Source organism: Catharus ustulatus, chromosome 14 (assembly GCF_009819885.2).
Source record: "Catharus ustulatus isolate bCatUst1 chromosome 14, bCatUst1.pri.v2, whole genome shotgun sequence".
Classification (NCBI taxonomy): domain Eukaryota; kingdom Metazoa; phylum Chordata; class Aves; order Passeriformes; family Turdidae; genus Catharus; species Catharus ustulatus.
The window spans coordinates 16,948,996-16,972,323 of NC_046234.1; the positions used below are offsets into that span (position 1 = coordinate 16,948,996).

Consider the following 23,328-nt stretch of genomic DNA (forward strand, 5'->3'; position numbering starts at 1 on the left):
ATATTGGCGTGGATCATCATATAAAATAGAGAGTGAGTCATTAGACATCACAGTTGTTGATCATGATATGCTCATGTTAAACAGGAATAGTGTGGGAGCTGGGAATACTGCAATTCTGCAATTTCCTGGTGGGCACTGTGGTGTTTTTATATCACTGGAGACAAATTCTGTAGGAATAACATAAGATATGTCAGTCAGTGGTAGTTTTTATTATTAGTTCTGTCATACACCAAAATGATAACTGGCCTTCTCCTTAAAAATAGTTAGGATAAACCAGAAGTTAAAAACTTTTTAACAATAAACAATCTCAATGGCATGTAGTAATGACTAGCTATATGTTTGTGTTATTCAATACTTGCACCTGAATTTTTAAATGAGGATTTCTAATCTAAATGTCATTTAGAAAAATGCTCAAGACATTTTTTGTCTGGCAGAATGAGTCCTGGGTTTTTTTTCTGAAAAACTAATTTTGGATTCCCTATAGTAGATATCTTCAAGTGGTCCCTCTAAAGAACTCTTGAGTGCACAATAACCTGAACAATTTTTTCAGTGAATTGGTGTCTTGGTCTTGCTTTCCAGTGCAGTCATTACTAAATACAAGAAGTAATACACATGCTGAAATGGATATTAATGAAGTATGAGAATCCAATTCTTGCTAGCAATAACTTCACCTTTTTGGCAATGTCAAGATCTGCAAGTTGGTCCAAATAAATTTCATACCTTCTTAAATTGGTTTATATCCATAGCAGAAGACAATTTAAAGTGACATTTTGAAAATTAAAACCTCTGGCAACAGTTTTAACCTCTCATTACGTGTTGCAGTTCACAGACCTTCTGTACAATCACTCAGTGGTGTCTGTAGTTCAAACCTCCTGGATTCAAGAAATAGAATATAAGAATTTAGTGTGACATTGCTGAGAAGTGGTAATAGGAAGAAGTCTTGGTAGGAGTGTATGATCAGATAAAGTTATTAATAAATATTCATCTGATATGTTGGAAAACATGCAAATTATGTGCATGTTTTGTGGGATTTTTTTCTTTATTTCTCTAAACTAAAGAGATCACTGAACTGGTACAGTCATACATTCATTTTGTGTCACTCCCCAGCTGTGTGTTCCTGTCCCCAACACAAACCAGCCTTTCCTGGGCTGCACTGACAATTATCCCTCGTGGAACCCAGGAATTGCTGGGATTTGCTGCTGTTGGGTTTGAGTGGTGGATGTTGCAGTGGGTGCAGACCCTGCAGGGTGTCCCAGTGATGATTTGATGGATGTTGCAGTGGCTGTGAGCCCTGCAGGCTGTCCCAGTGATGGTTTGATGGATGTTACAGTGGCTGTGAGCCCTGCAGGCTGTCCCAGTGATGGTTTGATGGATGTTGCAGTGGCTGCAGACCCTGCAGGGTGTCCCAGTGACACGATGGATGTTGCAGTGGGTGCAGACCCTGCAGGGTGTCCCAGTGATGGTTTGATGGATGTTGCAGTGGGTGCAGACCCTGCAGGGTGTCCCAGTGATGGTTTGATGGATGTTGCAGTGGATGCAGACCCTGCAGGGTGTCCCAGTGATGGTTTGATGGATGTTGCAGTGGATGTGTCACCCCTGCAGGGTGTCCCAGTGATGGTTTGATGGATGTTGCAGTGGCTGTGAGCCCTGCAGGGTGTCCCAGTGATGGTTTGATGGATGTTGCAGTGGGTGCAGACCCTGCAGGGTGTCCCAGTGATGGTTTGATGGATGTTGCAGTGGCTGTGAGCCCTGCAGGGTGTCCCAGTGATGATTTGATGGATGTTGCAGTGGCTGCAGACCCTGCAGGGTGTCCCAGTGATGGTTTGATGGATGTTGCAGTGGCTGCAGACCCTGCAGGGTGTCCCAGTGATGATTTGATGGATGTTGCAGTGGCTGTGAGCCCTGCAGGGTGTCCCAGTGATGGTTTGATGGATGTTGCAGTGGCTGTGAGCCCTGCAGGGTGTCCCAGTGACGTGATGATGTTGCAGTGGCTGCAGGCCCTCAGTGACATGTCCGTGCTCTCTGCAGGGATAGACCTGCCCTTCATGATGATGCCGCACCCCCTGCTCCCCGTCAGCCTCCCCCCAGCCTCGGTGGCCATGGCCATGAACCAGATGAACCATCTCAACACCATCGCCAACATGGCAGCGGCGGCGCAGATGCACAGCCCCCTGTCCCGGGCAGGGGCCTCGGTCATCAAGGTAAGGAAAGCATCCTGGGGATGGCAGGGGATTGCAGGGACACTGCCAGGGAGGGAGAGGATGGAGCAGTGAGCTCACACTGCTCCCTTTGGTGCTCCCAGCACTGAGCAGTGCCCACCACTGCAGCCAAATGGTTCAGCGGCTCTGATCTGTCAGTAAGTCTGTAAGGTAATTAAAAATGGTCACTAACACTGCAGGCTAAAGTAAGAACTGTGCATGCTTAAAAACTCTTCTAAAATGCTGTGTAAAGTCAAACCTAAGAGAAAATGCTGTAGGACATGACAAGAATTCTAGTGCACTGCAAATCCAGAACAGGTAAACAGCAGAGAAAATCATCACAAGTACCTTAGTGAGGCTGAAGCACAAAACAGGAATTCTAACAGTGCAAATCCAGGTAAATACCTGAGAAAATTATCACAAGTACTTTAGTGAGTAGAGTCTCTGGTAGCCAAACATGAACTTCCTTCTGGTTGGTTAAAACATATTTATATTTTGAAAGGCTTGTTGTAGTCTCTACCCAGTAGGCTGTTCTGAAAGGTTCTTGCCTGTGTGGAGAGCTGCTGTCCTGCCACACACTCAAAAATGCATTAAAAACAAGAATTTTTTAAAATAGAAGTGTGTAGGATCAGTGTTTGTGAAGGACTGGTGTGATGGGATTCTCTAAGACAGTGTGTCCACTTTTTACTGAGCAAAAATTAAAGGTGTTATCTGACTTGTGTGTTTGCATGCACATGTGGGTTTCTTGTTGACAAAGTAAAATGTCAGCTTTGAAAGTTCGTTAATTTAGTCTATTTTTCTTTGGGTTTAAATATATGAGTCTATAGAGCTATCTGTTCTGGAAAGTAAATATCTTTAATATTTGTGTTCATTTACACTCATGTATCCCTGTCACTCTAGAATCTGACTTCTGAGTTGCCTTATTCTTACAACTCTCACTGATTTGCTGAACTTAACCTCTCATATCTTTATTGTAAAACATGTTAATTATAGTGTGTCGTTATTTTCTTATTGAGAAAGTCACAATTTCCAGCACTCCAGTCCAGTTGTGATAATACATTAGTGGTGGTTGTGTTGTACTTCCTTTTGTCACAGGCTTCAGGAGGTTTTGTTTCTGAATCAAGCAGGGAAGGAAACTCACAGTACCCCAGCACGTGTTTCTTGTTGATGCCATGTGTTCTGGTAGCAGCATCCTCTCAAGGGGACAGCAAATGTCTCTTGTCACATCACTCTAGAAATTCTACATCTCTCTGTTGTTGAGGTTCTGGAGGGCTTTGTTTTCCTTCTGATTTTCTTTCTGGTCCTCCAAAATTGCCTCAGGTTGTTTCTCTGTTTATTGAGAGTCCACTTCCAGATTAGGGCAAATTTTGTTCTGAATGCTTTGGTTTTGATCTTTTTTTTTTTTTTTTCCCCTTGGCTTCTAGGGAGACTGGGAAAATTCAGGGGTGACATTTCCCATTAGGAACCCTGCTTAGGATTAAGATGTGTAAAAATTTCTCTTTATCATCAGTGTAGCTGCACAGTTGTTGGCTTGGTGGGGAAAACATCTCTCTAATGTCCAACTGCATATTAGTTAATGCAAGTCATTAAATTATTAGAAATTATTTGAAATTCCATTAATTTCAAACCATAACCTTTCCTTTACCTATTCAGAGACCTCTAAAAACCCTCATTTAAACACAGCAGTGGAATATTTGCAGCAGCAAGTAAACTTGGAGAAGCTTTGTTTGTACTCTAAATGTTACCAGTATGCCAACATGAAGATTAAATGTGTGTTTGTAAACAATGCTCGTCCTTTGTAATTTAAACTGCATTTTTTGCAGGCAGTTGGGTTTCAGGCTGTTATTTAGCAGGCCCTTGCTGATGTGAGTTACTCATTTACAGCAATTTTTTCCCCACCACCTGCACTAGAGAAGACACAATATCTCCACAGCAACACGAGGTCTGGCCAGCACTCTGGTGGGAATTATTTCCTCTAATGTTGCAGAGGAAAATTCACCAGTAGCCAACGTGACAGAGGCAGAGTGGGCTTCCTTTGCTGTGTTACTCTCACCTGTCAAGTGGTGCTGCATCCTTCTCCAGCTTCTTCTGAATGCTGAAACTCTAGATGAATTTTATTAGTGTCAAGCTCCTTTTGTCCTTTCCTTCCCTTATGTACAATCATCCAGCACAGAATGATGAGCAGTTAACATGAAATTCTTGTACAAAATCAAAAATGTGAAAGAAAAGCATTGCTGTTCCTGCTGTCAGTAATGCTTTTATTATAGGACATTATTTAAGTGCATTTAATAAGTACAAAACATAGCTAGTTTTCAATAGAATGAAATCCCTGTGTCATGCTTTTACCTAAAATGGGAGAAATGAATCGAATATATTGAGTGTGTGTCTGTTTCCATAGTCTGATGACTAAAATATCACTTGGCCTGTTTTCTATAGGTGTGAGAATCAGCTGCTTTATAAGGTTTTGAATGAAGTCATTACGCTTTTTATATCACGTTTGCCATTTAGAAATAAGCTGTTCTACCAAGATATGCATGATCAGCAAAGTTAACATTTAGTGCTCCAGAAAGAAATGTCATAACTATGAAACTTGATTTCTCCCTGACAGGAACACCATAAATTAGGGAGGCACAATGGCCAGGCTCACAAAACCTTCTTAGCCATCTCTAACATGATGTGATGTGATTAGAGCAGCACCAGCAGCACTGTGGTTGCAGTTCTGGCAGTGCCCCTGTGATCAGTCCAGCCTCACAGGGATTTACTGCCCATCTGAAGAAGCTTGCTGGGTTTGAAACTTGGCTCAAATTGCTCAGAAGAATCTCTGTTATTGAGGGGTTCATATGGCAAAAGCAAAATTTGATAGTGACACTGAGTTCACCACCCTCTCTCTTCTACCTCCTGCATCTTGTTCTTGTTAGTTCTTTTTTTCCAGAGCTGTCCTTCAGCTGGACCTGCTCTGCACTCCAGGAATGGCCTGGATGTCAAACGAGGATCAATCTGGGGTGGAATTTGGCCAAGTACACTTGAGTCTTAGTTTGGGCTAGGAAGAGCAGTGAATGCTCAAGGCCAGGTTGGATGGAGCACCTTGCTCTTGTGGAAGGTGTCCCTGCCCATGGCAGGGAATGAGGTGACTTTTAAGGTCCTTCCATCCCAAACCAGTCTGTGATTCTATGAATAAATATAGCAGTTTGCTGTCACACAATCATTTTGTTCCTGAAACTCAGATAAAAACTACTCAGTCACAATATTTTCAGAAGGAAAATTAGGATGAGTCCTTTAGAGAAAAGTGAGAGGATTTTGCACTGAGCTTTGGGAAACACTCAGCTCCAGAGAGCAGCAGCTGCATAAGCAAAGATCTTTGTTTTACAGTGCACCTGTAACAAATACAACCCTACACAATTCCAGCCAAAACTCAGGGAGAGGGCAGGGGAGAGGTTTGGGGATAGGGAGGTGAAGGGAAGGCTGGCAAGAGCCAAGTCTGAGCTGAGTGTGACAATCCTGGACTGTTCACTGGAAGGTCACTGCCCCAGATGTCCTTGGGAGCAGGCTGCTGGGAAATACTGTGGTGAGGCTGAGCTTGAAATTCTGGGAACCAAACCCACACCTTAAGCTCCTCCTTTGGTGTTAGATCTGTAAAGAGGACTGAGAGTAATGAGGCAAAACTTCATGTCAGAGATCTGAGATTTCATTTGCTCCCAAATTTTCCCTGCTTCTCATTTTACTCACCAGACATATTTTGCACCCTCCTTCCTCCTCTTGCTCATGTCTCACCCTCTTCCTCCTCTCCCTCCCTTTCCTTGTGGCAAGCAGCCTCTTCAGAGCTGCTGAGGGATGTGCTTGTCCCAAGTAGCAGTAGTTCTGAAAATTGGTTTCCTGCTCTCCATTTTTCTTCTGTTGTCATCCCCTCATGCTCACTGTATTCCTGCTTTGCTCTTACTCTTTGTTGCTCTCACCAAGCTCTCAGTTAGGAATAAATGGCGCTTTTGTTGAGTGCTAATGGGAAGCTCAGAAAAACAAAAAAAAAGTAATTAAAATGCTTTAAAAAATAAGGCATGTTTATTTTCTTATTTTAAATGCTTTAAAATACTTTTAAAAATTCATATTTTAAAATGCTGTTTAAAAAAAGCATTTTTGTTTTCATATTTGAGAATTCTTTGAGAATTTCAACCCAGTGCACTTTAGAAACTAATCTGACAAACAGAGCAAAGCATTATTTTAATGGGATCTAGACATGCAGTAGACTTCTGAGTCTCCTTCTCTTTGAGTTTTACTTTTCTTCTGATTTTGTGGGATTGTTAAGGCATTTGTAAAAGATGTATATGACATGATTTTAAATTCCCTGAAGAGAGTACAGATGGGCTGTGTAATTATTGCTGAGAGGTGCTATTTTCTGTGTGCTCTACAACACACATTCATAATATTTACCTGACAGCCAGAAAAATGTGGCCATCTCAGAAGGCTCTGAAACACTTCTTCTCACAATAGAAACATTTCCCATTACAGAATTTCTAACATCAGTAATTTCATATCTCTCTGTGCCTTCAATCCATTATGAATTGTTTTCAGAGTACTGCAACATCAATAAAATAAAACTTCTCTCCAATGTATGTGATTTTTCATATTATTAGATTTATTCTGTCCTGTTCCATAGCAGGCAGCTGGTTGCTGGGATGGAATATGTTGGAGGAGTGACGAGTGAGACACAGGAGTTTGTTTAAGGTTAATTTTTGTGGCTGTATTTGAGACACAGGAGGAGTGAGTGTGCAGGTTTGGATCTCTTTATTCACTGATTCAGAGAAATTAACTCTGCTGGGAGATGTTCAGATCCTTTCAAATTGCATTAAGTACCCTTCTCATCTCTTCCTTTGGAGGGAGGCTGTCCCTCTCCCTGCAGTGCCAAGAACTCCTGGCACCCTCACTGAGAGGTTTTAAGCACTGAAAACTTACTTTAAACTTCCAAGTGGGAAAAAAAAAAATCCAGTCAGAAACATCTCTTTTTGCAGAGCTTGCAAAGGAAAATTGTTAGGCCAGGCACATCTCAGCTCTTAGTTCTGGCTCAGATCTTTTTAGCATTAGCTTTGTCATTTGCATTTGTCCTTAATAACTGGTGTGGCTCTAACATAGATGAGGTAGAGCATTATCATCATTAGTCCTGGGAGTGCCTTTCCTCCCTTCCCTGGCAGCCCTGGGTGACACAATTCAGGAGAGAGACACAAGTACCAAGTTCCCACCAAGATCCTCTCCAGCTTCAGGCCCTGTTGTGCTCTCACATTCAAAGTAAAACATCAAGATCTCAATCCAGGAGTGAAGGTTTCCCTGGCTGTCCCAGTGCCTGCTAATTTAAGAAATGGGGAAGAAGGCAGCTCCTGTTTGGCTGTTTCCCAGCACCATCTGATTAGCTGCACTTCTCTGTTTGGCTGAGCAGCTGGCAATTAATGGATTGATAGGAAGTAGTCACAAGGTAATGGAATTAGTGAGTGAACATCTGGTATTAAAATCAGTAAATGTAGGAGTTTTTATGATTTCTTAAATTCTGTGAGAAAATAATTGCCAGTTGACTTCAACTGAAATAACTATATGTACACAGTGGAAAAAAAAATTGCATTTTAAATGGCAAAGTACATATTTTAGGCGAATGACTTCCCTAAACACTGCAAAAGATGAATGGGATCCAGCTGGCTTTCAGACACACAGGTCCTATCTTGGTTTTTAGACCAGCTGTTTACCTTGTTCATCTCCAGTACCTACAGCAATCACAGGTACTATAAGTAGCTCAGAAGACCAACAACTCACCCCAGTCTTTGTGTGTGCTCAGTTCCAGGGTGGAATGACTCAAAATCCAAACCAAACTGCTCTTCTGTAGCCCAGAAATGGCTGTGACCATCCTAGATTTTGTTGGCATCAGTTCAGGTGTGGCACAGCTTCCTGTGACAGGAATATTCTTTTCCTTGGAAAAGCCCAAATTGAGTAGTCTATCAGTTCAGGACTATAAACTTTAGAACACTGTTAAAAATGTGCTGGTTATTAGGATTCAAACAGCATCAGTATCAAGTGAGGTCAATTGGAAAGAAATACATCTTAGTATTAACTAAAAAAAGAAAGTGTTGGGAATTCAGGTCTTTGCTGACTGGAATTGTGGATTATGTTAACTTTTCTTGTTCTGCCTTGCTGAGGATGGGATTCAGGCAGGGAATTAGGGCTGGAGGTGGGGAAGGATGCAGGCAGATCTGCCTGCCCATCCTGCAGAGGTCCCCAGAATTTTGTTTTTTGTTTTTAATTTCTGTGTAGTCCATTTTGGGAATATGAATGGAAATCCTGCAGCCACTGGGAGGTTGAGGTGTGGCATAATGAACATCCCAGTGTGCAAATTAATGCTGGGATTTTTTCTGCCAGAGCCCATGAACTCTTGCTTTTCCAACATGGTCAGCATCAGCTTGAAATCCTTCTAACACTTGAAAACTCTAATCTAGGCCTAAACCCAGTAGAATCTCCATTTTTCCTTCCTTTCCATTTCATTAAAGATGGTGAATTCCAGCCACTGCAGATCCCTTTAAAGCAGCAGCACCTCAATTAAATATGAAATATCAAGATAAATGTCTGAATAAAACATCCAGGACTCAGACAAACTTCCAAAGCCTTCTTGTCAGCAGTGAAATGCCACTAAATCCTCTAGGAACTCGTTAATAGATTAACATTTGGAAGAGTAATTACAACTACATTACAACTAAGAATAAGGAAAAACAAAAAAGAAAATCCAGCAGCATCATTTCTCTAAACTCTTGACATAAAAGGAAGATCAATACTATAAAAAAATCAGAGGTAAGGAATTAAGGTCAAGATGATTATGTCAGAAAGAGGTAAGCTGTTCATATATATTTCAAATAAAACTAGTGTGGATGCAACTGGTGTGTGGTATTTCCTATTATTGGTGTGGAACACTCCCTCACAGGGGAGGGAAGAGGGATATTGAGCTGAAATCAAGGATCTGCCTGGAGATTGGGTGAGTTCACGACTTCAGTGCCATTGAGCTAAATCACAACTAAAATTAACAATGTCAAGCTTTGTAGCTACATTTTCTGAGGCAGAGAAGGACACTGATTTTTAGTGAGACAAATATATTACCCTTCAAGAGGATTAAATACTGGAAAGGTCCTTTCTGAGAATTTATGTTACAGCTCTGTAAAGGAAGGAAAAAAGATGAGATAAAGAAGATACTGTAGATAAATAGGTGAGATGTTGAGAAATGTTTTCATTTTTCATAAAATTCTCACAATCTGTAGAATCCTTATGTATAATTCATTCAATTATAACCTGGAATATTAATTTTGCAAATTCCTGAATAGGAAGAAATATAAATAGGGAAAATACTACATTTTTTAGGAATGTTTTTTTATTTCTCTGAATTTACCTAGTGTGGGACCAGGCTGCCCTGTAGGATGCAGGAGGAACTGAGCCATTTTCAAGGGGAAAATAAATTATATATGAAAAATAACAAGGTTGTAAAATACATAGATGACAAATAAAATGAAGTCATCAATGTGTAAAACAAAATGTTAAGATTTTAGATTTGCAATTTTGCCTATTTAAATGCCCTCATTGATTTGTTACAAATACCGTTAACCCTGTGTTTGGAAAATGGTGAGGACATTATCACTTGTGTTCTCATTTGTAATAAAATAGATTAACTTGCTGTGAAATTTTAACTAGGCTGAGACACAACAGTAGCTACCTAATGAACCAGAGCACATTGCTGTTAAGTAGCTAAATAGATGCATACTGATTACAGGACTGAAAAATGGATCTGTTTACCAGCAGAAGAAGAGTCTGCTCATAGCATTGTTCATTATGTAGGGGAAATTCAGCACATTTCCACATGAACATTTAGAAATGGACAATTTCTTGATCCATATGCAGCCTCCCATGGTGATACTCCATCCTCAGTTGGAGCACATATGGCACAGAGGGAATTTCAGCTCCTTTGTTGCTTGTAGGGAAACCTCTGCCTTCCCTGTGCCTGGAAATTGGTGTGACTGGAAAGATATTAGATGACATAATCAACTAATTCTCTTAGAAAGTGATTCACTGTGTGATTAAAAATGACATTATTACTTGACACTTTTACTTGTGCCTGAAGATTTCAAACCAAGACCCTGAATTTGAAGGCAAATTACTCCAGGCAGAGATTATTTCACAGTGAGAGACAATGGGAAATGCAGTTACCAGAAGGAGCTGGAATACTTTGCTTTTCCAAATCATCAGCTTTTGAATTACTCAAATAACTCCCATTTAAGATGACATATATGGCTGTTTGTGTGATATCTAAGTGTTAATTCCTAGTCATATTTGTTCATAGGGTTTTTTTGCAGAACAGTTGGCATGTCCTCTCCCTGGCTATTCATTTTCATGGTTGCAGTAGACAATGAAATTTACTTAAACTATGCACTCTTCTGTAAAATTAATCATTTCAAAATGGTATCTTAATTGTAAATTGAGTGTTCTTTGTGGTAAAAAGGGAGGAAATAGTGCCAAAGAGGACTGTTAAAGCTGAAATCCAGGCGAAGGAAATTGCAGTCAGAGTTGTAACCTGTTAGCAGGAACCTATTTGGAAGCTAAAATTTGCACATAGGTAAAAAAACACACAGAACTTACCCACTCAGGATTACATGTGTAATTCTTATTTAGGACAGTACTTTTTGATGTAAGAATGTGACTTTTAAGAACAACTCAGTAAGCAGCACATCCACAAAACCCCTACTCCCTTTTTTTTATCTGTTCATCTCAGCAGCCTCCAAACCCTCTCTTTGGAGGCCAAAAGAAAGAAAACACAGGATACTTTTAGCTCAGTGACTTGGACTTCTTTTCTCCCACTGAATTTGAAAACTAATTTGTATAAACCATTCCGTTTTCAAAATTATAAAAACTTGCGACTCAACAGAATAGACTCATATCTGTTAAATATGAGCATTAAAAGTTCTCCCTTTCAGATCTCTTAGTTACTGTATGTTCATTAAATAACAGATAATTAGTGAAACTGATCCATTGAGGATTAACAGCTATGTAATAGATACACATCTGTTCCATGGTTTTGAGGCTGGGTTGTTATTTAATGTACAAAGCACACCCAGTGCCATGTTCTCAGCTGGTGTGGTTGGGATAGGGAGATGCCATCCCATGTCTCAGGAGGATCCAGGCTCAAGTTCCCTTTGCACAACTCTCAGAGGTGTCTGCAAATACAAAGATGAGTGTGGCTTCGAGGGATGGTTTTAATGGGTAACAGAATATTCTTGTTGATCTGCTGGTGGTGTAATTAGTGAATTGCCTTGATACATCCAAACAGCAGCTTCTATGTCAGGTGTTTGTAATGGAAAAACTTCCAGGAACCACCACGTTCTTCCCAAAGCTACATTATTGATTCAGACTTCCACCTAGAAAACTGCATAAAACTCCAAATGCTACTGAATTTATTTTCCTGAGCACACAGTAAATTGCTACCAAGGAACCAAATTGAATATTCCTAATAAAACATCTTCAGAATAGGTTAGAAAGGAGGGAAGATTGCAAAATTCCTTTGAGACAACTTTCCCAGATGAACTGTAATTGTGATTTTTAGTGACATGGAGGCAAGAGAATCTCATTTTTTTTTAAAAAAAAAGCAAGTTAGATTTCAGTTCTGGGTTTGCACAGGAAGCAGCTGATTGCCAGGGCTGAGGGCAGCTCCCAAGGTTCAGTTTCTGGAATTCTTTAAATTCAACCATTTTCCCTCATTAGTGTCTCTCCCTTGGAGCTGCACCTTCAAGGACTTTGACAGAAGTTTTAAAACACAGAAGGCATTTTAAGAGAAAAATACCTGGAGTAAATCAGGCCTGATTGTCCCTTTGAGAAGATTCTCATTTTCAGAAGGTTCTGGGAACAGGAGTGAAGGGCACTGAAATTTTTAATTAAAAGTATGTGTGTGGAAACAGTGGGTTGGAATGATCTCAAGTGGTCTCACAAGCCTTTGTCGTAAGGATGAATTTTCACTTATGCCTTGTTAGTCTGAGCTGTTCTAAAGATTTTTATTGACGAAAATTCCATGGCATCTTCAGGCAATTTGCAAGAACAGATACACAGAAATGCAAAATTTAATTTGCCTTTTTAAAAAAATTTTATTATTTCCTACCCTTTTTTTCCTCCTTACCTCAAGTACTATATATATTTAAATTTGAGGTTAATATCAAAGTTTTCTGTGGAAATATAAACATATAAATTTGCAAGCAGACTCTTGTTTTGGTTAGCCAGTGATGCTTTTCATGCAAGAGGGAAGTTCTTACAGAGCCACAACATTTGTCATTTGCCCAGGTGCCTCCCTGAGAAGATACTGATGTAACTTATTCAGGTACAGATTCTAGTTAAAAATTCATAAATACAGATTCTAATTACAAACTTGACTGCATTTAGTGACAGTTCAGTCCAACTGTGAGCTGTTTATTTGAAAGGTGACTCATACATGGCAATCTTACTACCTGTAGATTAAAAGTAGTTTGTGAAAGCAACATGAAAGAATATTCTATATGTTCCTAGGCGTGAAAAACTCAGAACACAAAAAGTTGCCAACAAAAAAAAAAGGTGGCAAATGATCATCTAAGCTCAGACACGTTGCTGGTGTTGGTTTTGGCTGTAGATAACTACACTGCTCTTAACCACGAGCCGTGTTCTGTTTACCTCAGAAACATGTGTTCCCATCACTTTTAATCCAACCTGCCTGGGTTTTTTTTTGTTGTAACCTGTGTGGATGAGCCTTGCTGTGTTTTCTTGCAGGAGAGGATCCAGGACAGCCCGTCCCCGGCGCCGTCCCTGGAGGACAGCCAGCGGCCCGGCAGCCACGCGTCCTCGCACCCCAGCAGCAGCGTGTCCAGCTCCCCGTCCCAGCTGGACAACACCCCCGACAGGATCGGTCAGTGCTGCCCACGGGGGGGACACTGCGGGGATGAGTTGGGGCGTGCTGTGGAATGGCCGGGAAGTTCATCCCTATGGGTTTTTAATGAAGGTCGTTTAAAAATTTTAGTGATGTCAGGCTTGCTACGGAATACCCAGAAAGCTCATCCCTATGGTTTTTAAGGAATTTCACAAAAAAAACTTCAGGGATGAAGGGTTTGCTATGGAATACCCAGAAAGTTCATCCCAGTGGTTTTTTAAGGAAGGTCGTTTAAAAACTGCAGGGATGAAGGGTTTGCTATGGAATACCCAGAAAGTTCATCCTTGTGGTTTTTAATGAAGGTCATCTAAAAACTTCAGGGATGAAGGGTTTGCTATGGAATACCCAGAAAGTTCATCCCAGTGGTTTTTTAAGGAAGTTCATAAAAAAACTTCAGGAGTGAAGGGTATGCTATGGAATACCCAGAAAGCTCATCCCAATGGGTTTTTAATGAGGTCATTTAAAAACTTGAGGGATGAAGGGTTTGCTAAAGAATACCCAGAAAGTTCATCCCAATGGTTTTTAAGGAAGTTCATATAAAAACTTGAGTGATGAGGGGCTTGCTGTGGAATACCCAGAAAGTTCATCCCAATGGTTTTTAAGGAAGTTCACAAAAAAAATTTCAGTGAGGACAGGCTTGCTAAGGAATACCCAGAAAGTTTATCCCAATGGTTTTTTAAGGAATTTCACAAAAAAAACTTCAGTGATGGCAGGCTTGCTATGGAATACCCAGAAAGTTCATCCCTATGGGTTTTTAATGAAGTTCATCACTCAGCAAAGCCCATCCTGTGCCAGTATCCCCTGCACAGAGGATCTCCCTTTCACCCTTCCCTGCTCCAACCAGCTCCCTTGGTGTGCTTGGGTAGGGAAGTGTTGCTCAAGGCACCTGCAGTTGAAAAAGAGCAAGGAATCTTTTTATTCACATGCATGTGAAGAAAGTCACAGATGATATGATGACTTTTTTTGTTCCAAAAACCTCCTTGTGCCCACACATTCCTTCATCACCCCGAGGCTGAGGCCTTTCTGGCTTTTTTGGTCTCTCCAGCACAGCTTTCACAGCCTGTGCACCATCGATTAAAATGCTAATTCTGTCTAGAGGAAGTTGAGATCCTATTCTTGGTGCTTCCAAGAGGGATCTAGGGCAAGTCAATTAACATCTCTTCACGTCAGTGTGTGTCAACACTGCTGTCTCCTCATGGCCTGGAGCCCGTGCAGGCTTTGCTGAGCCAGATTTAAACCACAAAAGCCATGCACTCTGCTCCAGTGAATCACTGAGAATTCCCTCCCATCCACAACCTCCCTGGCTGCTTCTGGCATTTTAATTCTGACCCTGGTCCTTGCAGCCACACTGCCCAGCACAGTGGGTAGGACCTGAATTCTTTGCCTAAATCTGAGCACACACAGGGCAAAGACCTGGAATAGATTCTCCTCATCTTTTTCCTGTGTAAAAATACACAGGACAAGAAATTTTTATCTTCCTGGAGCAGCAGTGAAAAGAGATTATTGATGTCTCTGTGTAGAGATCTAATGCTTACTGTTGTAAAGGCATGGATAAATATTTTTCATTGACACAAATGCAATGTTTTTACTTTTGCAATTATATAAAAACTCTACCTAAAATAAGGCAATGGGGTTTGTAACAAGTGTCCTCCCTGGAATAATTGTGAGGTGTGCAATTGGGGGATTGCAGAGAAGGAAATGTTTTAATCAAATAAGAACAAAGAAAAAGGCATCTGAAGTCATAAACTGCCCAGCTCTTACTGAGCTTGCAGGTATTAAGAATTCCTTTCTGCACTAAAATGTTTGGGGGGTTTTGCTCTCACCAGTCAGTTTGGGCTAGGATCTGGCAATCTGTGGTTTTTATTAAGCTTACTGCTTTATAGATAATTGCTAATACTTAAATCCTTAAATGTATTTTTCCCCAGAATGGTTTTTTGTGATGTACTTTTCCCATTAATTAATTAATTTGAACATTTCATGAGAAAACACATTGATCTCAGTGGTAATTTGTGTTCTGTCTTGGTGTCCTTGTCTAATAAACTTGAGCAGATTAGCTTTTACTGCATATTTTACTTGGCTCCAAGAGTTAAAATACCAAATTATTGACCAAGAGGAAATAGAGTTTAATATTTTCTTTTCTCTTAACACTTTTTTGCTGGCAGTGTTAGTTAACTGTGCCCTCTGATTTTTTTAGCCATGCTGACCAACAGCAGGGAAGGAGAACTCATTGACCAAGAAACTGGGACCAGCCTAAAAAAAATACAGAAGGAGAAAGGTAAAATCACAGACTGTTTTGCATCTCAAGCATTTAATTCCACTTACTATGTGTTTTATGCCTTTTTCTCATGTTCTGCATATGCAATGACATTATATTACTAATTTAAGAGAACTAAGTGCCTAATTGCAATGAATAATGTATCCAGTGAACTCACATGGAAGTGTAAGCAATGAGAACTTTGCTTCTCTGTGTTTATATAGCATGAGGGTAATATTTTGCAGGTCTTTTGGCTCAATTATTTATGAAGTTCTGAGCAAATATTTGATCAGTCACGTGGTATTGTTTGTTTGCCTTCAGGGGATGTGTGTGCAGACTGCTCTGATGCTCTGGGTGAGCAAAATACAATTTTATATTTTCTGACCAGTGTGGGGCAGCAAGGGAAGAGGTGATGTTTGACCTGGAGGGATTCTGCTGTGGGCAGGGAAGTGCTGGGTTCTCCTTGCAGAAGTTCTTGGGTGCTGGAAAAGGTGAATACTCAGGGATTTATTCTGGAAAAATACTGCAAAGAGATGCTGAAGGGGATGGTGAGGTTTTAGCAAAAAAAAGATGTGAAGGAAAAAAAACAGAAAGAAGAGGCAACATAAGGTAAATGTACTTGTAAGTCTACTGAGAATATTCTTATTTATCATCATAAATGAAAGCACAACCTGATTTATATTTTGTTGAGCTGACTGTCATGTGTTTTCAGAGAAAACTAAAAGGCAGATATAGACAATTTTATGGGCTACTCAGAAGAGAATTTGGAGGCCCTCCATGCCCTGGGGTCCCAGAATTATATAAAATTATTTGAGCAGTGTCATGGTTTTGTGCAATCAGCTCTATTCCTTAGAGGTCTGTGACTGCTTCAGGAAGAGCCTGAAAGTTCCTTCTTATATTTTGTATTTTCCTGCTCAGCTCTCCTTGAAGACAGAAGCTGTTTTCTATTCACTGGTTTTTCTGGGCATTTAAGCACTTTCCTCATGAACCCCAAAAGAGCCCTTCTGTGCCATTCTGAGATGATTTTCTGTCTGGATCATCCTGCTTAAATCCTTCCCTCTTGACTCCTGTTGACATTTACAGAAAGTTACCCAGCCATACCTTCACTCCTAAGATTTTAGAATTACATATCTATAGAAATTGCACAACGAGTGTTTAATCTAAGCCTGAAAGTGTAGTTGATTTTAATTCTGTTGAACTGTGCATGGTTTCTTGCCACATGTTCAGTCATTTTTCAGGGAAACAATTCAGTATCCTGTGGGGTTCAGAGATGCAAATCATGTACTTCTTGGTAGTAGCAGTTCTGTCACTCAGGATGGATGAAGGAAGGTGCAGTTCAAGAATCTGAAAAAATAATTCAGAAATCCCCAAAGCGAAAATAATTGAACCTCCACCACCTGTGAACCCAATTCCCAGGCTCCTGTGATCATTCCTTTTAACATGGATGAAATCACAAAGATCTGATGCTAACAGTTTGTGTGCCATAATTCTCCTTAAGATTAAAGTTGTGTAGTTTTATTCATTTTCTAGTCTACATTTTTGCATAATTTCTTTAATTGATTAGGTACTGAGAAATACGTCTTTATACATGTGTTAGTTCTGCATGCACTTAGGGGATGTTCTTGGAATTAATTTAGTGTTCAGAGATCCACCTGCATCAGAAAAAAGTGCTTCAAAATCATGAGATGTTATAAAATATTATTTTAGAGACAGAGCAGTGTTTCTGCTTTTCTACTTGGTCTGCAGAGGTCGAGTTTTTCTCAGAAAATCTGAGAATGAGAAGTTTGGGGTTTTTTGTCATGTCCAGGTGTGATTTTTCAAGTCATCTCATGGCTGTAGAACCAGAACATTTTGTTGACATTATAGTGGGACTAATACTGGGAGAATTTCTTTGAAATACAGAAATTTCAAAGGCACCAACCTTGTTTATCCAGGATTGTTTATCAGTGGGACAGACAAATTGCAGTTTCTGTAGGAACCACTGGGGTTAGTCCTCAATGATTCATCCCAGTCCTGTGCAGATTCTTTGTTCCTAATACTTTGTTGTTTTCTCCTGTATAATTATTTTGGTGCACCTCAGTTATGTTGAGTTTTAGAGTCAGATGTGGCCAATGTGAGGAGTGTGATCTGTGCTGCCTTGCCCTGCAGGAAACATCCATGTGATTTGTACACAGAGCAAGCTTTGTTTTTCCAAACCTGCCATTGCTCTTACCATGGCAAAATATATTCACCATGGAAAAGATTTTCAAAGTTATTAAGAAGGAATGTAGTTAAAATAAAAGTATCAACATTTATTAAGTATGACAAGTAAGCGGTTTATACAACCGTGGCAAACATATGTTTTCACATCTGTTTTGAGTAATATCATCATGATTTTAAAAATGATTTATAGCTCTGCAGGCCATAAAATGCCAGCTTTGCTGTAAGTTGGAAGTTTTCAAACAACAAAGAAATTATTGAAGGCATATATTGAACGTGGTTTTGTGTTATACACCTTGACATAACTTCACAAAGCTGAGCTCTGTAACGATTAAGATACAACAACTGAAAATTAAAGAACTCAAATTTATCAGGAGTACTATTTATGTGACATCTTAATGTAAGAAAATGATAAAAGTTACTGTAATGATTGTAGACAAAGCACCCCCTAGGATAAGAGTTTTTGTTTTCCATGTCCCATTTTAAGTGATCTCAGACAAAAATGTGCCACTTTATTCTCATCAAAGTAATTTTGAGGTAATTAGGGCTGAGGAGAACATGGCTTCACAACAGTGCTTCTTTAAAGGACAGTTAATAAGAGGTTGTTGCAATTCCTGTGATTTGTTTGCATGTGTTGGAGGGATGGAATTTCCAGAATTGGTGCCTGTGTCATTGCAGAGTGTTTAGAGCCCAGTTACAGTCACACCTTGAATCTTTTTGAAGGAGAAATGCCATTAAATCTCAATTACTCTGCATCCTTTTAGAGAAAGTATGGTCAAATTTAACATTAGAGGGCAACAAAGTCAAACATCTTTGGAAGTCTTCATGGTTTGGGATCTTTATATATATATATATATATATCTAAAATTGTTTTCACTGCAGGGATTACATACAGTATTATATTTTTGTCAAATGCCTTTTTCTGGCATGTTACACCAGCATTTTGCCTGTGCATCTATTTCTGAGTGAAAACCATATCAAGAGTAATCTGCACTTTATTTTGAAGTCACTAGGGCAAGGAAACAGTTACAAAATCCCCCCTGGAACACAGCCCCACATTTTACCTGCACAATTACTCACAGAAACTACACTTTAAATTCGTCTGCTTCAGTACATATCCTGGAAAAAATCTCTATTGTGTGGGGTGGGATTGTGTTTGACACAGCCCTGTATAGGCTTTACAGAAACCTCCATATGAATTCTGGCACTAGGAAGGTGAAATGAGCCAGAAAAGAATTTGGCCGTGCCTTCCAGCCGGATTTAGATGCTGGTACAATTATTCTGTTTGACTGCATGACAAGAAATATTTCAAACTCCTCACACAGGCTGGAGCAATAAAAGGCACTGGCCCAACTCTTGCCACAGTGAAATCAGTGGGGTTGTGCAGGATGTCTTCAGTAGGAACAGTCTGACCAAAGCTTGGTGTTTTGGAAGGATTTCCCCCAGCTCGTGCTGCTGGTTGTTATCCAGATATGGATAACGTGTTCACTTGGGGTTTGGGGTGCAAACCATATTTCCATGTTGTGGGAAATTCTAATAATGACCTGTATTGTCAGACTTACCCACTGTTTGTGCAGTGTATGTACAATATATGTACAAATAAATAAGACTTTTGCTGAGAAGGGGGTTTGCCCTGCACTCCAGAGCTGCTTGGGGGCAGTGCTCCCTCCTCCAGCCCATCCTGCATCTCCAGAGCCCAGTCCAGGCTCTGGGGCTGTGTCCCATAGCCCAGCACACAGCAGGATCCAAACTCTGCATCTGGCAGCTCTCCCTTCCCAGTTTATTAAAGAGCACCTTTCCCTTTACTGCTTCAAGGAAAAGGGAATTTTGCATCATTTCTGTCTGCTGAGTGGAATATTTTCAGATGGCCAGAGACCACGGTAATGAAAGAGTAACCATATTTATTTATTGGATTTCATTAGCGGAAAAGAGGGTTTATGCTGTTTAAATTAATCACTGCCAAAGGACTGGGCTGCTCAGGATGTGAGGGGAGGAGAATGAGCAGGTGCAGAGCACCTGAAACAGCAACAGGCTGGTGGGGGCTGTGCTCCAGAGAGGGAACTTTCCCAACAATTAACCTGAAAGCATCCAGATGGAAAAGGGGAGGGATGAGAAGGAGAGCAGGGAGCACGAAGCTGAAGCACAAGGGGTCTGTGCAAGGTGTGCAGTTGGTGCCAGCACCTCACAGGTCTCTGTGCTGCTGGTTTGACATGTCAGTGCTAAAGATAAAATGGGAGAAAAACTGTTTTCTTCATAGATGTGTTCATGGATACCTGAACTCCCCAAATTAGGAGGGAAGCCACATTCATTCTGGTGTCTGTGTGTGTATCACAGACCCTGGGGCTGTTTCAGCAGCAGTAATGAATTTAAAAGTTTCTTTTTCCCAAAACCTTGAGTGACATGTGCAGTGCAAATGTCCACTGGATAAGTCAGAGGTATTTTTACATTTTCTTTCCTCAGAGAATACTGAAAGATAAGAAGCACAGTGCTCTATTCTGGGTGGAGGCATTTTCCACAAGTGTTTTTTTGTTGTTAAATTTAACCTACAAGTGAACTGACAGCTGTTAAAACGGTGGCCTAATAGTAGATGTGATTGTCAGTCAATCCAAAAAAAACCAAATTCATAAAACCAAGACAAACTCTATTAACTTAGATTCACAAAATGTAAATAATTAATAAAGGTAAAGCTTTAATTTTTGAAATGTCTGTTCTCAGGACGTTATGATTGTGTGCTTAACCATTGCTAAAAGATTTATAAATATAAAGGCAGTTATGCAAGAGATACTAGTGAAGTACTCCAAGGTCACACCTTTTACATTAAGTTTATATTGGAGCTTTGTTTGCAGAATTATTTTTAGGAATGCTCTTTTTCTGATGAGTAAAATACCTACTTCATAGTTATCTTGGCAGATGGGCTAAAGCAGTTTCTTGCATTGATTTATAATTTATTAATATGTTTTATTTATTAGATTTCAGTGACTTTAATGTATCGCTGTCTAAACACTACAAATTATGAGTCTGTATAAACACGGTGAAATAATGAAATTTTCTTTACTAAAAAAGCTTTGAAACAAATTTTTATTACAGAATTCATGTCAGTCTGTGCAATAAAATGGGCAAATAAGAGGGAAATCAGGTAAATACTCCTCAGTCAGTTGTCTCTTTAGGGACATTCCCACTTCCCCAGTACTGTGAATTGTTTTGTGTAGATTCATCTGAACTATATCAAATTTGAAAAGTGTAAGAAGAGGAGAAAAATTGTTGATTGGTACCCAGTGACCTTAGAAGGCTTTTGGATTAGGCCCAGCAATCTTTTCCTTAGCAGATATTAAAACTGACCTGCTGGATCCTCTGCTTGGTGTTACCTCTGGTGCCAAGTCATTAACCTGGGACCTGCAGCTGGTGACATTCTTAATGTCTATGAGCTCTTTAATAAATTTGCCTTCAGCCCTCATTGTGAGCAGTAAGATGTGGACAGTCTGTGTCCTGAGAAGTTGCTGAATGTTTTTGTTACAGAAATCCTTGGGCAGCAAACCTGCATTTGTGTGCCCAAGTGTGCACACACAGGGGAGGAAAGGGACAAAAATACAGATAAAAAGTCAAATTAATCATAGAAATTGCTAATTGGTGCCTTTGGAGGTTTTGCTGTGTTTGTAACTGAGGAAGACCTTCAGGACATTGACAGAAGCTGCACTTCATAAAACTCAGCTCTTTCCTGAGGGTTCCTACCAGTGAGCCAGAGTTTGTCCTGCTGCCCACAGCTGGATGTTCCAGATCAGTGAAACACAGAGCTCATGATTGTGACAGCAGTGTGTGCTCCTGCTGCCACAACAGCAAATCCAGCACTGGTGGATGGTATTTTGTGTAGCATTTTTTGTGTACTCAGGGCCTTTTTATTCTAATTTGATCTTGAGTATCTGAGATGGCTCTGTGGAGTGTGTCTGTCTCCTGTGTACCAGTCACATTAAGATGGCAATTAAGGGCTCTGTCTCCCTTTTGTGGAGGATTTGCTGCCCAGAGGCTTCTGGGGACAGCAGGGCTGAGACAAAACTGCACATTAAGGTTCATCTCCAAAGTGTTTTAGAATATTGAATTTGAATATTTGAATTTTGCATTTGAATATTCTTGATATTAACAAGTAAATCCTTAGTGAGCTTCTAACCCTAAGCATTCAAGGATTCTGTGCATAAGATAGTGAACTGACCTCAGACTGGAATTATTCCTGATGTGTAGTCATGAAACCACAATGAATGTGTTCTTCATTACATCTCAGCCATTGTATTGAATTCCTTTGATAAAGTTACATGGATTCTTGTTGGCAGAGCTGGTAATGGCCCTTGTGCTCACCTCAGAAGGCAGATTGCAGGAAATCAGATTTCATGTTTGATTATTGGGGCAGAAGGCACCACTCCAAGGCTTTGGACTGTGAATGGGATTTGTGTGTTACAGCCACAGTTATTTCTGGGGATGGACAGTTCTCTCAGTAGATTTTTCATATTTTCAGCTGTCCTTTGGAAATTCATCATCATGCCTGAAAGAGCAGGAGCCCACAATTGTAATCCATCAATGCAATTTAACTGGATTAGCTCAGTTTGTTACAGCCTGGTGCTGATAGTGCAGGGTTTTAAGGGGGATTTTATCCTTGCATGGACCATCCACTCAAGAGTTGGACTTGGAAGATCCGTGAGGATCCCTTCTGAAGATTCCCAGCTGTGAATATCCTTCTTGTAGCAAGATTGATAAAAAGAGGGAAGGAGAGAGATCTGTGAGCTCTGAAATTGGGATTACTCCAATACAAAATTCCCCAGCACATTTCTTTGGTCATGCTTGGCATTTCCATGTTGGTGTCAAAATACCAACTGATTTATTTTCTTCTTTTATTTTGTAGTCAGTGAAAGTAGTTTCCAAAGCAGATTTTTCTTCTAGTTGACAGAATGTGACAGGCTATAACAAGCAGTTTAATAAATAAAATTCTGCTTCCAGGTGTGTTTGGAGATGTTATAATCTATAAAACATGGTGCAGTTTTGAATCTGTCTGTTTTACCATCACTGGGGCTGCTCTGTGATATTTTGATAGTTAGACCTGACTGGTGTGAATTTGCTGACATATCCCATGGCTTTTTTGGGAGTGTGTTGTCAGCCAGGGGATCCAGAGCTGTACAAATTTTCCTGACAGTTCAGTGCAGAGCCTCTTGTGCTGTGGTGGAAGATGCCTTTTTGATGTGGAATATGTTGGATGATGGAGCATCTCTGGGAGATGGCTGAGCTGGAGCAGAAAATGGGATATGTGTGTGTACACGTGCCTGCTCACAGAGGGCAGAAAATAAGCATTGTTCAGGAAATAACTTGTTATTTATACATCTGTAACCTCTGGGGACTTCTTAGATGAGGAGGCTGGTCTGGATTTGTTATTGTTGTCTTGGTTTTTGTTAGTTTGAAAATCTAGAATTCGACTGTAATGATGGTGGCCTCCAGGCAAAAGTGTGGAGAGATTCGCATATTAAAGGAAGAATCACCAGAGCTGCTGTTTGACTTTTGACATTATTGTCATTTTTGTTGTATTGCCTTTGGCACTGGGGGCAGAAGGGATTTAGGCAGAGAGTTGGAATTGCTCTATAAAACCATAGATCTATATTTTTATTTATGTATATTTATATACCATCTATATTTATATATACTGAATTTTACTTTAACTGATCTATTACAGGGAAAGCATAATATTT

At 40.1% G+C, this 23,328-nt stretch overlaps 1 protein-coding gene across 2 annotated transcripts in view; it reads left to right on the top strand.

The window, feature by feature from the left end:
- DACH2 (dachshund family transcription factor 2) overlaps nt 1-23,328 on the top strand; it is a 237,952-nt gene that overhangs the window by 180,500 nt on the left and 34,124 nt on the right. For both annotated transcript variants that reach the window (XM_033072801.1, XM_033072802.1), the window contains exons 5-7: nt 2,029-2,201; nt 12,996-13,131; nt 15,347-15,427. In XM_033072801.1, the coding sequence (XP_032928692.1) occupies nt 2,029-2,201; nt 12,996-13,131; nt 15,347-15,427 (390 nt within the window). The remainder of the gene's footprint in view (nt 1-2,028; nt 2,202-12,995; nt 13,132-15,346; nt 15,428-23,328) is intronic.